The sequence below is a fragment of the Cygnus atratus genome, chromosome 7 (assembly GCF_013377495.2).
Source record: "Cygnus atratus isolate AKBS03 ecotype Queensland, Australia chromosome 7, CAtr_DNAZoo_HiC_assembly, whole genome shotgun sequence".
NCBI classification, from domain to species: Eukaryota; Metazoa; Chordata; class Aves; order Anseriformes; family Anatidae; genus Cygnus; species Cygnus atratus.
In genome coordinates this window covers 9747749-9764499 of record NC_066368.1, presented here as the reverse complement: position 1 = coordinate 9764499, position 16751 = coordinate 9747749, and the positions used below count along the sequence as shown (strand labels likewise).

Sequence of the window (16751 nt, the reverse complement as noted above, 5' to 3'; positions counted from 1 at the left end):
GCTGAGCACAAACACAAAAAGAAACACACAACAGATACTGAAATAAATGTATGTAACGGGGTGCAGGGGGCTGGGGGAGGCTGTGAATCGGGGAATTCAACTGGTGCAGTGTGAGAGTGAGCTCAAATGTATTAAATTTAAAAGACCATTTGTGGGTTAGGCTTTTATGAATCCAGAACCTTCACTATAATGATTGCCTGCATTACCCTACATAATATTAAAATCTTAGCATGTGATTAATAGCAGATTCCCTGCATACGTGTCACAACACACATCTGCAGCAAATCTGCTAGTATATTTCTGCGCTAGTTTTACTTTGGGGCCATAAAGTAATTCCTGTTTTGTGAATGAGAATAAACCTATTATGCACTAGGTTAGCTACACCCAGTTTCTTCTCTTGAGGGAAAAAGAGCTGCTTATTTGATACTGCATCTCAAATTTCAGTGTTCAGAAGTGAGTTTAAGCCTCTGATAGATTTGCTTGAGCAAGCTGTTGGGAGTTGCCTTCCCTGTTACTTAGTTCTACATTTTCCAAAACCTTCTGTGCAAAGAGTATTGAGAAACTTCTGGACAGCAGTAAACTAGTGGACTTAATTATAAAGTGTTTATTGCTAAATTTGTTAATGAGTCAACATGCAAAAAAGATATATTTATCCCCCTTTCCTCTTAAAATCGTAGTAAAAAATAACTTCAAAAAATCTTTTTCTTAAGCTGTTCGGTGATGCAGTTTTGCCGTTCACAAAAGCCCTTTTTCCCATCCGCAAATAGCTACCTTTCACTTTGCCCCAAGGGAACAGTGCATAGCTCAAATGAAGGTTAAAAAAAAAAGATTTTTCCCACTTGTAACTCAAACTCTCTGCATATTCACACACACACACACAAAACGAAAGAGAAGATGCAGAAATGTTGCTCCAGTCTGCCCTCTGAAAAGTCCTGCTGACCTGTTTTGTTCACCAAAATCAAAACAGAACCCAACAAAAACAACTTAAATGACAACAAGAAAACATTAGGAAAGCAACATCTGTTTTGCATTCTTGGCATCAACTCTGCCCTTGCAACACAGGGTCTGACACAGATGTACAGGGTTATGACACCACCGAGTACCGCTTGATTTAAATTGGTGTAACTGAGAGCAGAATCAGGGCGCTGAATTCTTACAACGTTGTGCAAAACCGTGGCTCTTGATCTCCTTTGCAGATGTGGGACTCAAACCCCACTGAAGTTATGGACATCTTTCCATTGAGGGATGTGGGCTGTAGATCAAATCGTATTCCTCTACCAGCAATTTAGAATTTATTATTGACTATATATTTTTTGTCGGTGTGTTTTGTTTTCTGTATAATTGTATTACTCTGTCGCTTTCCAATAGCCTTTCACTGTGTGTAGCTGCATTCAGAGAACCTATCTGTTGAATGATATTACATAACTAAACCCTTCAGTTTTTGAATAAAACGAAATAATAGCAAGGAGACAGAAATTTAAAGCTGTTCTGAAGAAAGGCAAAAATAGCTCAGACTGTGAATTAAAATAAACCAGCGATTAGGGAAATTTGGGAAGCCAGAGTTGCCAAGAGAGCAGCTCTCTCACCAGAGGCAGCATGATTACATGAGATGGCACAAAGAGAGCAATTCGCTCTCTGTTTGATTGCCCATCCATAGTTGTAACAGAGACAAAATTAGCTCAACTCATACCTGGCATAACTTCAGTGTCTCCAATAGAGCTGTATCAGATGCAATGACATGCTTGCAGTGTTTTCACCAGCCACTAGATGTCTGTGTGTGCTCTACAAAGTTTTTGAGCAGAAGATGCCCCTGGTAAACAAGAGAGACAAAACTGGAACACAAGCTGTGGGGAAGCATAATAGGTTGTGTTTATAAGTGTAGCATCGTTACTTTAATTAAGCCTGTGTTTAAAGAAATTTATACTGTCTAAAACTAAATTCCAACTTTTCCAACTTCAGACAAATAAGGAAAACGTGCCTCTCCTGGTCCACGTCTAGTTAAGACAAACTGTTTTCTTTATGTCTATGGGAAGGGCTGAAATGTGTCATGTTGTGAAAGTTTTGCAGGAAGTTGCTGAGATGCAAAAGAGGCTAATCTTATTTCTATTCTGAAACAGTGAAAGACCATAAAATAAAACATCTGCTCTGTAAGTGAATCGGTGAGAGCTCACTATATAATTCCAGCCTGTACAATCCAAGTCGTTGTACTGCTGGAGCCATATTTTCACATATACAACGCATCAGCATATCTGGGTGCACTCAGGAAGGCTGTGCGTTAGATGTCAAGTTTAGTATATCTTAAAAAAAAAAATCAAAACTCCTTGAAGAGCAGTTCTGGGTACAGAAATCTATTTCACAGTTCTGTTTATCAGTCAGTCCACCGGCTGACCAGGGTAGCTGCACCTGTGACCAGCTTTTCTGCAGAGATCTCCAAAGAAAAAATGCAAAAGTAATCAGCACATGTTTGCCTTTCATTTATCTCTGTCATCAGGGAATAAGATACAGATAGTATCAGGAGCAATGAAAAGTACATTCTGATATTATTTTCAGTTTTGTGTCTAGACAGAGAGGAGCAACCACTTGTATCTCTGTGGAGCACACAGCCCCCCTCCACGCTCACGTTGGAGGCTGAAGGCCAGAGGGGGGTAGTAGGCTGTCTATACTAAAAAAAAAAAAGTTTAAAACCACCACCTACTCATCAGGTGACTGGAGACTGTGGTTGTAAAATGTGCTGCAGGCAGAAGTTCTGAAAAATCCCAGAAAGTGTTGAAAACATCTCTAAACAAGGTATTTTTCTCCTGCACCTTTCTTGCTAAAGGTCCCAATTGCTGCCAAGAAAACTAGTGAGAATGTTAGCTGCCAAATAAAAAATTTATGACAGTGTTTGGCAAAGGATTGTATCACTGCTTGTTTTATACATTTCCACAAGGCTCTTGAAGGGCTGTTGGACACATACAGCTCACTGATCACTGTGCTTTATCTGTTCTTTAATATACGAAAAAAAACAAGCTCCAATAAAATACGATTTAAACAATATATATCTTTTTTCTTTTAATAGCCTCCTGTAAGCATTTGCTATGGTAAGAATATAATTTCTAAACAACATTCCATATATATATACATATATATATAAATTAAAGCCCTTTACCTGACAAAGTTTCTTGTTATTTGAGTCACTTTCATAGTAAAAATACATGAATTTTTCAATTAAAAATGTATTGCTCTTGCAATTGTGCTTGTTATATGTTGGAGTCTGGGCCAATAAACCGCCTGTTAAAGCATAAAGAGGTCCATTCAGTCAAACGTGTGCCTGCCATTTATGTTTCAAAAACCAAGAAAATAATATGTTGGAATTACATTGCTCACCAGTATCAATTAGATTTTCAGCTGTATCGTTAAATTAACGTTGGGAGAGAAAATTGTTCCAATGGATTTAGTGGAGAAAATATATTTTTGAATACAGAGTTTGCACACTGACAATAATAATTAAGTTGACCAATGTTGAAGCAACACCCTTAAATGTATTTTTCCCATCTGAAGAAACGAAATTGTCTGTCTCTCTCTTTTCAAACCAGTTAGCAGATTAGGCTTCTAGCTGATAATTAGTGCTGTTTAACACTGATCTTGTCATTCTGAAATCTCAAAGCCCGAACTGTTTGCTTTTTCTCATTATCATGTGCTCTGGAGGTGGGAAGTTTGGAATATGGCATTGCACCTTCCTGCACCATTTTGTAAAGAGGCAAAGAGCATCTCCTCTCTGCAGTGGCCAGGAGCAGCGAGACACAATCCTGGTGTACTGTCTGTCCCCTTCAAAGGGGACAGCTAGAGCAACACGACCCGGTGCTTTTCCTGGAGCTGCCCCAAGGCAGCATGGCTCCTCACCATGCTTGTTTCTTCATGGCACAGTTGAGCCCACAGCAAATATTTGAGAGCAGCCAACAGCACTACAAATACCGTACGCCTTATATATGCTTGAGTATTTCATGGTATTTGATATAAAGTACTCAAGACAGACCAGCATTAAGAGGATTATTTCAGACAGCATTAGGAGTTAATTTACAGAAGATTAGCTCTAAATCAGGCAGATATCATAAGCAAATTAACATCAGTTGTAGGAGATTCAGAATCAAAATGTGTGGTGTTTTTAGTTTCCCCCTGCATATGCTTAGTAGATGGGTAGTATTGTTATTAGTTTCCAAGGCTGAGGTGTTACATCTTGAATAGGAAAGAACAGGTATGCATTTTTTCTAGATGCACACTATTTATTATGATGCTGTTTACTGGCAGTGAAACTGCTTAACTCCAAGTACCCTTCCTCTGCTAAATATTTTACATTTCATACCATTTCTTTATTGAGTAATGTTTTGTTTGGCCCTAGAAATGATGTCTCCATGGTGTGTTACAATATTCTTAAATAGGTAATATGCAGCTTTGACTTCAGATTGACATACTTAATCCTTTCTTTTTTTTTTTTTTTGCTGTTAAAATGAGTCACATTCTAATGCCAACTCATAAAAATGAAAGAGTGTATAAAATGCTACATACTATGGTGAAGATTACAGCTACTTAAAAATAGCTTCCCTAATATTTAAGCTTGTAAATTACAGATTTGTATTATTTCTACAGGAATGATGTTTAATGTGTATTAAAAAGCAGCTTCTGTTCTTCACTCAGTTTTCAGACATGTTTTTCTGACTGCAGACAGACATAAGGCATAAGCAACTATCCAATCCCATCTCAGTATCGCAGTTTCAAAATCACTTGCCAATTAATGGAGAGAATTACGAAATGGACTGAACCTCGATATTAAAGTCTATGTCCTGAGTTGTACTTGGGATTCTGAAAGTTTTGAAGTCTCAGAATGGGATTCCCAGCTTTGGAAAAATTTGTATTCTGCTCTCCAAGAGATATTAAACTAATTAGTCTTCAGTGTGCTCCTGAGCATCTGTTTTTCTAGCTGGGGAGGGAAGTCTGGGCAGTGTTTTACAATTTTTTCCTTTCTTGATGGACCAAATTCCTCTTGACAAGGTTGGCCTGAGGTCATGAACGTCTCCCTGTGTTCACTGAGACAGGAATCTTCACTCTTTCTACGAGATCATGAAAACTTACACCCACTCTAAGCCAGGTTGGGCTTGCAGGTCCCACCGGTTGCAAGATCTGCAAGTGCTCCTGCACTTTGACTTCGTGCCCTGTAGTTTTACAGAATGCATGGAGGCTCGGTGTGGTTATTAAACCGAGGTGTCTGAGGTCATAGCAAAGTAGAGGCATTTCTGCTCCCCTAATAGAAATACTGTAACATGCTGAAAAGAAAATACTCTAATAGTGGCAAGTATCTCCTGTCAACTAATTTGATAGTTCTCTATCAGGTAAACCATTTGTGAATACATCGATTCTTTTTATTTTTCACTGTTCTGTCTTCACTATTCCCAGGTTTTCTCTGAACCAGTTGGGCAAAAATTGATTTTTATTTGTTCCACTGGCCTTGTGGAAAATTAGCTTATGAACTGTTTTTTATAGGAAGACTCAAAGCACAGAACAGGTTGAAAAATAAGCCTATAGCAGTCAAAATTGTTGTCTGAAATGTCTTCAGACTGGAAGGCTGAATTTATTGCTCAAAACAAGTACTAGCAATGTGGAGGTGTGCAGTCCTGCTCATTATCACTGGAAAAGGGGGAACCAAAAAGCACAGTAAAAAATTAAATTTTAATAATGCTAGTGATATTTTCTAAATCCTTCTTGACAGAAAGATTCTCATTATTTTTATCTGTCTCAGAGTAGGCTCTTTTAATGCCATCTCACAAATGGCCTTAGCCATGACTGTTTTCCTTTCTTTTAGAGCATTTGAAAAAAAAAAAAAAAAAAAAAAGAATACATACCAAAAAAAGATCTATTCTATCATTCAAGAAGTGCCATGAAATGGTAACATTTTGGAGAGCACATCTTCAGGAACAATTGCTGCAGATGCCTCCAGGTTTTTACAAAAGAGGTCAACACTGTTAAGACAATTGTAGCAAACTTGCCATACAAAGATGCCCAGTCAAATATAGTGTGATAAGGGGAAAATAATACAAGCAAAGTAATGTCCAGTCTCCAGGTTCATCACACCTAAAATCTATAGGTTTATCATTAAAGTGAGGCAGGGTGAAAGATGTTACTTTCTTTCATCCATTTAAGATATATATTGTAGTGCTATCTGATGATTATGAAAGTTGATAAAATGCAGACTTAAGACATCTTTGCTTTCTTTAAATTGCACAGAATGTAAACTTAACTATATTTACCATAAAAGCCAATGTGTAATCATGTATGTTCTTGTCATTTTATAGCTTGCATACATTTCTTCTGCTGGAGAGGTAATTGCTTCAGCTTTGAGGGGGCTGGGGTTAGGGTTTTTTTTTCCCTATTAACTGTTTGGGGACAAGGGCTATATGCAGTCAGTGTGCTGAAGAATGCCATTATTCTGACAGCTGGGCTATCTACCCTCTCTCAGAGCTCTTTCTAAAGCGCTTGTAATGTTTGCTGAGGCCTATGGTTCTTAGTCATGCTCAGGTGACTAAATGTATGATTTGTTCTTGATACTTCAGTACCCTGAGAAAGGCTGATTGGAGATTAATGCAACCTTGACTCCTTCCACTTGCAGTTGCCACTGCACACATGATCTTCATTTAGACTTGCCAAAGAGATCTGGTGTTGCCTCTGCTTTGCATGAAATGAATTAATCCCCCCCCCCCAGTTTTGGTTGGTGAGTTTCCATGGCCCCGGAAGCCACCCGCTGTTCCTCCTAATGACAGTAATAATCTAATTTGTTCCCTCCATGGAAGGAGCAGACATGGAGACAGGAGAAAGCTGAAGTTGTGTCACTAAGGACAGTGCAGAGAAATGTTTAATGTCAGTCTCCCGTAAGTGGAAGGGAGCTTTCCATCCTTCAGAAATACCTTCCCATGTGTTCTAAAAATAGTCAGTGAATAAGCTGAGATAGTAGATTGCAGTATCCTTCCCTTTGCTTTTTTATCTTAAGTTCCACTGTCCATGAGGTCCTCTTTCAGCTTTCCATATTATTCCAGTTTGCATGCTGAAGTCTTTGTACATTTGTCTTCCAGTCATTCTTGTAGATATCTTTCCTTCTCAGGTCACTTCGGTCGAGCTGTCATCCACTTCTTTCCCCCAGATTTCTGTGGTCACCTGTGTACTATTTGTACCTCCTGAGACTGCCAGTTACTTGAGACAGAATTCATGTAAGCTATGATACTCATGACCCTGATGGCCACCAAATAACACTATACACCAAAGCTGCTCATACACTTCTGCTATATTTGGAAAGTATTACAAGATTTCAATTCAGAATTAGACATCTCAGTATTTTAACTAACAAATACTGTGAAATTCAGTTTAATTTTCAGTCTTAATTGTGAGAGTGTCAGAAGGTGACAAAACATAGTTCTTTGAACCTGTCTCCTTGAGATAAAAAACATATCTCCTTGAGCCATGGAACCACAACGTGTTTCAGGAGGCATTCATCCCAGGGAGATATTTTACTGTTGTTCCCATCTCCCGTTCCTCCAGAATTCCTGTCAAAGGGGAAGGGGGTTTGATTCTGCTCAGAAATTTGTGTGGAAATATGGGATCCTTTAAAGAGAGATGGTGAATCAAGGTATTTACTGGCTAATTACTGATGAAATCTACCACGTTACTGGTGAGTTTCACCTCTGTAGTTTTTCTCATTAATGAAAAAAGACACTTTACAACTTGATAAAGCTTTTGGTGGATGATTTTGCCTTCAGAGTGAGCAAGCTTTCTCCAAGCCAATTTGGTCTTGGGAAAACTGTCACTCTTGCTTGGACCTTTTTAAGCTTTGAAGGATAGTCATCCCTACCAAATCTGTAGACACCTAACCTAGCCAGCTAACTTAACTGACTAGTTCTCCTGGGATGCATATATGGACAGGAAAACGAGAAGACAGTTCAGAGCTGGCTTCTAGCTCATATACACAGGGAGCTGAGAGAGATTAGCTAGATATAATTTATATGTTTAAAGCTGGATAGTGTGACTACCTTCCTGCACCTGTTATTACATGACTCATTCTTTCATTCAGAGCCCAGGTGGAAACACATTGATGTGGTTTGAGTGTAATATAACTAGAGATTGGTATCCATGTTATTATAAGTATACAGCTCCAGTCCTTAAGACTGATCTTTAAAGCTAGAGCATTTATCTCTGCATGCACAACTCCCCAGCCCTATCAGCAATATATTAGTTACCTTGTAAAATCTCTCTTAAAAAAAAAAAAATGTTCTTCTCCTAGAAAAATGCCATCTTTTCTATTATTATTATTCCCCTTTCCTCTAATTCTGAATCTTTAATTATTTGCTCAGTTTTCAGCATTTTTTTATAGATTTTCAGAAGAATTTGCACACGGGAAACTAGAACCCCTAGCCCAAAGGCAAGGAAATGCACCTTTGGGAGGGAATTCAAGGAACACGATATAGGCTCCTACTGGAAATGGTCTGTCTCCAGACTGGAGGGGCAGCCCAGGCAGCTTGGCCTTTTTGGCATGAGTAAGCCATGGGGAGACCCATTCCCTCACGCCCCAGAGCCTTTTCACCTTTAAATATACAATGACAATTACAATGGAATTGGTTCTGCTCACCTGGAGAACACAAAAAACTTGAACTTATTTTCAGAGTTTTATGAGGGAGGAAAAAACCTTGATTATTTCCAAGTTCTTTGCTTTTTCCAAGGTCAGTTCAAAGTGGGCTAGGGAGTTCTATGCAAGTTGTGCTGGTATTTGTTGGACTGATATTTCTGCTTTCTAACTTCTGTTGTTAATGATGAAACATATCTCAAGTGAGATACTTCCAACCAGCTGTAATTTTTGCTAGGCAGGGTTCTCTTACTCTTATTTCAGTAGGTTGCCATGTCCTTATGTTTTGCCACAGCCTGTCTAGTTCTTTTCAGCTGCTTTTATTTAAGAAAAGCATTCTTAAACCTAAAGATTGGAAAGATGAATAGTTACTTGAACAGTCCCCAGATACCCTTAACTTAAGAGATTTATCATTATGTATCTAAGGCTTTGCTTTACCAATCATAACATTTTATTCCCCTATGCTGGGTCTAGTTCTTTGATTTAAAAGCTCCTGATATATAGTAGCAAGTATGTCCTTAGATATAGTAATAATGGTGTCTGTCCCAGAAGGTAATCGAGTATAGCTGTATTACTTTAAATTCACATTTACTGATATATATTTCACAAATACTAGTATGTATTTCCTCGTGTGACTGGACCTACACTTTGCTTGTTTGAATCTGCTGATTTGCTCATGAATGTTGGGTATTTAAAAGCTACTTGCCACTGATTTATATGCACCTATATTTTTGCATGTTAGCAAAAACTGCAGGTCACAAATAAAAGAGTACCTAAAAATGTAATTCAAAGTGATCATTTAAAAGGTACTCTTGTATACAAAGAAGAAGCCTTTCTGCCCAGTAGACTAATAGGAATCATTTCTAGTTAAATCTTAAATGCATATATTACAGTGAAACACTGTTGGACAGTGCTCCGTCATCAATCAGTCTGTGTTCTTGAGGACACTATTTTTCAAGACATTTTCTTTAAGAATAAAGAGCTGTGTTGTAATGAATGTGTGCTAACTGGTTTCCCAAGCCGTTTGCATTTTTTTTTATTTGTATCAGTGTCAGAGTTGAGCTTCTGTAAGAAATTTTTTCTGTATTTTATTTGTAGTCTTCATTATTTCAAGTTAAGCACACAAAACTCTTTAAGCACCCAGAGTCTGCACTGGTTCGTTTATATCCGTATTTAGTTAACATGTTACCGTGATTGCTAATTTTCATGACAATTGTTATTGTACCATCAGTGCTTAATGGCAAGGCATCATTATTCAATGCTGGTCAATCAGGCACTAAGACATGTGCAAGACATCAGGCTGAACCCATATAGATGTCGTGCACTCCCCTGCTAATGAATGCAGTTTTGTAAAAAGGTTTAAACACGGTTGGCATCCTTAATGTAAGGTTTGCAAAAGCTTATTTGGGAACTGCTTTGTGTTTATACGGCACAGATCTAAACATGTCACAAACAGAGTTGGACCCATTGTGCGTGTGCATGTCTGAAGCTACAGAGAGGGGAGAATCATCTTGGGTTTCGCAATGCTGAAAGGCAGCACAATTTCTGGCATGGCGTGGGTATGGGGAACAGATTTGCCAGGGATGTCAGTGTTTGGAAATGGGTGTGGGACTTGTTCTCCAAAGCAGTGATCTCCATGTGCATCGGAGAGGTGATCCCCTCGCCCCCTGAAAGGCAAGCAGACCATGTGTGTGACTCATCAACTCACAGAATAAAGTTGGCACAGGCTCCAGAGGGAGCCTACGGCGTGCCGGTAGTCAGACCAGAAGCTGGGAAAGAGGGTCAGGTGTTTAGAAATGGGGAGCAGAAGGAAACTCACCAGCAATAGAATGCGCTTTCAGCGCTGATAGCCTGGCAAGTTAGCCCGGCGTTCTCTCCCAGGCATCCTTTAATGTTCCCCTTGCATCTGCTTTAGTTACTGTTTCTATGTGGTTTTGCACCCAAATGTTTTGGGCTGCTGTCCATGATAAACTAGATGGAGCTTGGTTTAAAAGCACAGATTTTTTGACTCTTCTAACTAAAAGCAGAATGAGCCCTTGTGCTCTTCGAGTTTCAAGTATGAAAGGAGCAGTAGACATTGGCTGTTAACGAGCTCCAGCACGCCGGGCTCCAGCAGAACTTGGTGTGAATTCAGTGCACAAGCTGCATCGACTAAATGGTTAATTCATCTCATATCAACAGCACTATGATTCATAATGTAAACTCGAGGAATCCTTGATGTTTCAGTCACACATTCCTCTTAATTTGGCCATGCATTCTTTTAAAGCTACAGTGTGCTAACTTAATAAAATGCAGCATGCAAATGCACAAGTTTTTGCCTTCAGGCATTTTAGCCATGGATGTTTCAATGGGTGTCTTCTTTCAAGTATATATTCTTTCTTAAATTATTTACCCTGTAAACATGCTTTGCATTTTCAAAGAAGAATCTGGGCTTCCTCATTCACCAGATTTTGTTGAATTTAAGGTGTAGTAGAGATAAAAGAATATCATCTGCTTCTTGTGAGCATGTTAGCCTTTGGGATTTTTTGTAGTGAGTGTTAGGCCCCATTTTCTTCCCCTTTGGTATTATCACTCCCTCCCCCATTTAAATTCCTTGATGCTTTGCCTAGAGCAATACCCACTGGCAGTGTCTGGCTGTGACAGCACTATAGGCTTCTCTACAGATGGGTCCTGCCAATGCCAACCATTGTTCTACCACTGTGAGCTGGCTTGACTGCGTAGCACCACGCAAAACCCCCTTTCCTCTTCATTTTTTTCTTTACTCTAAAGGGTTGCCCTTGCCTATTGACTTTGAGATCTGAAATGTGCTGACACCCAGAACTTGTGTTTGCTGTCTGAGCAGCGACTCCCGGCATCAGGCTTCCACAGGCACTCTTTGCTGTCCCCTCCACAAGAGTGTCCTACTGCTACCAGACTGCTCTATCCTTTTTCTCCGAGCCCCATCCTTCTGGCAGTTTGCAGTTAGTTTAATTTTACTTGCTCACTTGAAAGTAAAACAGTAAAACTCGATGTTATTCTTTTTTTAAAGATATAAAATTAATCTTTAACTGTGGGCTTGAATATTAAAAGTATATAATACTTCAGTGTAGGAGTCTGTTGATAACATCCATCCTATTTCATGATTAATTTGTTCCTTTTAATATGATATTCTTTTGCTGCACTGTGCAGACTAATTCAGATTCCTAGAAATTGAACTTTGATATGTATTTCCTAGATTCCCACTGTAAGTGAACCTTCAATTAGCAGATACAGGTGGCAGCATGCCTAGCTCAATGTTCTCTTGACAAGGATTTTAGAGGCATGGACAGTGATTAAATAATCCTGCAATTGGGTGTATACTGCCAGAGTATTAAAAATAAAGCATTTGGAGGATTTGGCTTTTAAAAAGAAAAAATCTGTAATTTTAAATCGCAGACGGTGAAATGCCTTTTCAGGGGCCAGAGATAGGAGGAGTTGATTTAAACACTCGGTATGTTACGTATGCCTTTGCCTAACTATGCGTTAGATTAAGCGAGTTTCACTCACAGTTAATCCTTTGTAAATTAGCATTATGGATGCCTTGGGGCCCACATCCCACAAATAAAATGGTTGTCAAGCCAGCTGCACTGTGTATTACTTAAGGCTGAATGTTTTAAGAGTTTTCATGCTTTTAATCTATTTCACTGCTGAGTTTCAATTTTGCTGAGTGTCTTTTCAGGAGTGATGAGGGTGAGTGAGTAAATATATATTCTGGTTTTCATGCATTTGCCTGGGCAAATCGTTTGTTATCAGGTGTTTGGCAGAGAATGTCACACCCCACCACAAAAGACAAGCTTGTAAGTTCAGGTGTTAAATTGAAGTGCAAACCAACAAGAACCAAAAGCCCTTAATTAGCTTTATTTTGTTAGCCTGTTACACTTTTTTTTTTTTTTTTAAGAGTGAGAAACATCCCTCCCTCCTCCTCATCCTTTTGGCAGAGTAAATATTGCCTGTTAAGTTTGAATTAGCTGTCATCGCAAAAGAATTAATGCTGTGGTTGAGCCTTTCTAGTGAGGAAGGGAAAAATAAACGAGACAGATCTTAGTTCAGCTTTAAGTGATAAATGAGGACAAAGCAGCCCATTCATCTCCTGCTAGGAAAGTGGACACAAACACTAAAGCAGTTTTGCGGAAGACGTGTCAGCAAATGTGATCATTTTGTAACCTGTCAGGAGGATAGAGAGCTAGTCCTTTTAGAGTGTCACAGGGGAGGGTGTCTGTCTGATGTGACAGTTTTCATCCATCCATTTGCTTCTTTTTCTTTAGGTGGGGGGTAAGCAGGGAGAGAGCTGGAGTTGGTTAAAACTGCATTTTTCTTTACACTTTCCAATATAATTTATATGTATATTCACCCGCATCCAAATGAAAAACACTTACCAAGGAAAACTCCCCTCTGCTCTCTAGAGTTTCTTCTCTCTTTCACTGTATGAAATATGCTCAGTTTAACACGTTACATTCCCTGTCTTCAAGTTTGTGCCTTGTACTTGGAATGTTTCACAAAACAGTTTTACTTCTTTTTACCATGGGTTAGTAAAAGCTTTGTTTAGATTTGTTTTGCAGAAGGATGAGAAAAAAAATAATAAAAATAACTTAGGGTTCTTTCATTATTGGTTTTCTTGGTTTGAGTTTGATTGTTTTGTTTTATTTTGTTTTGTTTGCTGTATCTCTCCAATTCTGGTGATATGCTTCATGTACAAATATGTTTTGCAAAAGTTCTTGTTTTACAAAGAGCCTATGAAAATATTCTTCCTCCTCTGTGAGAATGGAAAAAACAAGCATTAGATTCTTACAATTCAGAATGCTTCTGTAAAATACCTCAAATTCCGATGTTAATTGATTTATCCATTTTAACTGACCTATTAATTCCAGGCGAAATCTGAAGCAATGTGACATCTGATTTTAGAAGCAGGGATTTCTCACAAAAATGATTGAACAATATAAGGACTTTCTACTTCTTTTTATTATTACTAATTTCCATTTTCTTATGCTAGATAGTAAGTGTAACGTTTGCCTATTACCAAAAGTAAAGGTATGCTACAGAGACAGGAGATGCTTTTACAACATAAGCTTCACAGTTTGACACTTGCTTCTTTATATCATCCTTTTATTCAAAACTATCTTTTATACTTTTCCCTTGGTGTTTTAGTACAAGTAAGTACCTCATTGACATGTGTTTCCTTGAAATGTTGTACCTTAATGATAAAATCCCTTGAAAATTAATAAATTGTTTCTTTAAGCTGTGAAGATTTCAGAATGGCTTTAAGAATCTAATGGTATTTACAACTACAGAGCACCCTGCTTGGATTGCATCAGCTGAGGAGTAATAATTTAATTTGCTTTAGAAGGTTAATAAATTGTAACATTATGTACTTCAGTTATTCTAATATATGTGTATGTGTATGCATAATTAAGAAAAGGCTCGTTCTTTCCTGAATGCTAAAGTCGGATTTAATAGCTTCATAAAGAAATGTTTAGAAACACTGGACATTGAAAGAAATGAAAACAATCAAGATATTCAGAATGGTGTAGGAAATCCTAAATTTGTGGGCACATGCCTTCTCTCCATAATAGTTTTCTTTGTATCTTTTTTATTGTTTTATATATATTCTACTATTCTCACTGGTTTTTTTCTTTTTGTCTCTTCTGCTTTTTTTCAGGATCATCCAAAACCGAATTTTGATCGTTGTTCTGGCACTCTTCATCATCCTCACCACCGCGATGGCTATTTATTTTTCTGTCAAGAGACGCTGATATCTTTGTTCTTCACTAAGCAGCAACAAACTGCTTGTTCTGAGTAATTAAGACAAAGTGGTCACATGAATCATTCTCTTGCACTGACAGAGTCTCCCTCTCTTTTCCACTATTCAACTCAGGTGCAAGTGGTGTAAAATATTTTGTATTATTGATGGCATAGCTGATGGTATGTGGGGATGATTATTTTTCTTATATTTTTTGTCTTTATCTGAGTGTTTCTGGAATCTTAATATTTGTTTGGGGGAGGGCTTGCTCTGGTGTAGAAAGACCTAGTGTGTGTCCAATTCTACCCCAGACAATTAGTATGTAAGTTCGAAGAGTTTAGAAAGGTAAAAGTGGTCTTTGCACTTTTCTTGTGCTATACAGGGTGTATGAATATCAAGCAGTATCTGACCTTATGTGATATAGAATACGAGTAAAGCACAGACCAATGATGTAGGAAGTGAACCTGTCTCCTGTGACTAACTCCTGATCATGAATCATGGTAATAGAGGTAAGCAGGTTAAGAACAGCAGGTAGTTTTTAAAAGAGAGCAACCTTTAGATGATGTTTAATATCTCCTGTGAATCCAAAACATTATTTAACTTTTTATTTTTTTTTAATTTAATCTTTCTTTTCTGCTTATTCAAAACACTTCCATCAAGATTATGATAAAGCATCATTTGCCCAAAAAGATAGTTGTGGCCACAGTCCATCTCTTGAATCAGTTTCAAATCTTCCAATGTTGATATAAGTACTGATAAGTGTATACACTAGATCTTTATTAAAGGTGTACAAAGGTACTTACCTATTCATTGCTGATTGAACAGAGATCCTAAATAATAGTTTAGTGGCAAGCACTTGACTACCATTAAACAAAAATCTAGATTTTGCATATTGGCCTATGTTGACACCATGTGTTGAAAATATTTTTAGTGTATTCAATTCTGATGTGATGTTCCCCCTTTTAAACAGAAACTGTAAAAATGTTAATTTATACAAGCTTTTAGGTCATACAATATATCAGAATTTCATCTTCTAGGCTACCTGCGTGTAAATGAGCTGTGTTTCTCTTTTCCTGTGGGCCGTACCTCTCTTATAGATATGTGTGGGTTATTTGGCTTATAATTAAGCTTATAGCTCCAGCAAGGGTCATTTTCTGGTGTTGTAGTAAAGTAATTTTCATGATAACTTTTCAACTCGTTGTATGTAATCCCTTACAAATACTACAATTTGAGAGGGATTTTATGCCCTTGAACTTAAGCTCTAAAATGCTTTCATGAAACAAAAAGCTGACAGCTTTCAAACTCCCTCAAAATTAAGCAGGAACTAAGCACCAAATTTTCATGTGTGCCTTAGATCTGTTGGGGTTTCAGCATCCCTGAGGTCTCTGCCAACTTGCTATGCTGTCTCTGGAAGTTGATTTTGGGATAAAAACCTGGGAGTTGATTTTGGCCCTACATGTGGCCCATCTCTTTCTACGTGGAAATTAATAACCCAGCTACAAGGACGTTGCTATTGATATTATAGCTAAGACCTGGAAACATGGTGATAAATGCAGAATAAAAGGATCCAGAAGAAAAATGGTACTCACTAAAACAAGTTGAAGCATGTATGGTCAGCTGTGGGTTTTGAGTTTCATGCAACTTGTGCCTAAGTTCAAAAGCAGTTTCTACACCAGGTTTCTCCTCCTGCTCATGTCAATGGCTGTAGGGTTGGGCTGGTACCAAAGTTCCTGGGTAATACAAAAACCACGTTTTTGGGAGGTGCTGCTCTGTACAGCACTGCTTGATCATGTTCAGCTACTTACCTCGACAGCCCAGCACTGCGGCAAGGCAATGGGACCCCCTCGCCACCTGCAAGTCTCTGTTGAGGCACCCTCTCCTTTCATACTTGCAAGATGTGTGGTAGGTATCACAGGGCTCTCAAACACGGAAAGATTTGGGTGTTCGTTGCATAGCGTGGAGGCTGGCTGACCTTTACTCGCAACATGCATTCAAATTAAGCATTTAGGGTTGTGTAAGCGGAACCCTGGCCGTTAGCTTGAAGCGGTGGCACTGAGCTGAGTTCAGGCAAATTAGGGAGAAGTCTGGCAGTGTTAGAAGGTATTTATCCTCTCCTAAGCAAATTAGGAGATGCATATTTTGTAAGGCAGAAAACCGTCAAGAAGGGAACCTAAAGCTCTGTCTGTTGCCTAGACATTTTCAGTGTTGCCTCAATAATTTAACTATCATGGGGATTGATTCATGACTACTGATCTTAACAGTGACCTATGACTAGGTTTTGCCCTCTATCTAGCCACCTGCTGGAATCAGCAAAAAGCTGAAAGGAAGCTAGTTTTCCTTATCCCAGTATAAATC

General features: G+C 38.4%; 1 protein-coding gene across 2 annotated transcripts in view; it reads left to right on the top strand.

The window, feature by feature from the left end:
• The window catches only part of VTI1A (vesicle transport through interaction with t-SNAREs 1A), a 268812-nt gene that overhangs the window by 251417 nt on the left and 644 nt on the right, over nucleotides 1–16751 (top strand). The window contains exon 8 of one of the 2 annotated variants that reach the window (XM_035547876.2): nucleotides 14316–16751. This exon is cut by the window's right edge and continues 644 nt beyond it. Coding sequence is in view for 1 of the 2 variants with exons in the window: in XM_035547875.2 (XP_035403768.1) it covers nucleotides 14316–14409 (94 nt within the window). In the remaining variant the exon portion in view is untranslated. The remainder of the gene's footprint in view (nucleotides 1–14315) is intronic. The other variant, XM_035547875.2, reaches the window with a different exon arrangement.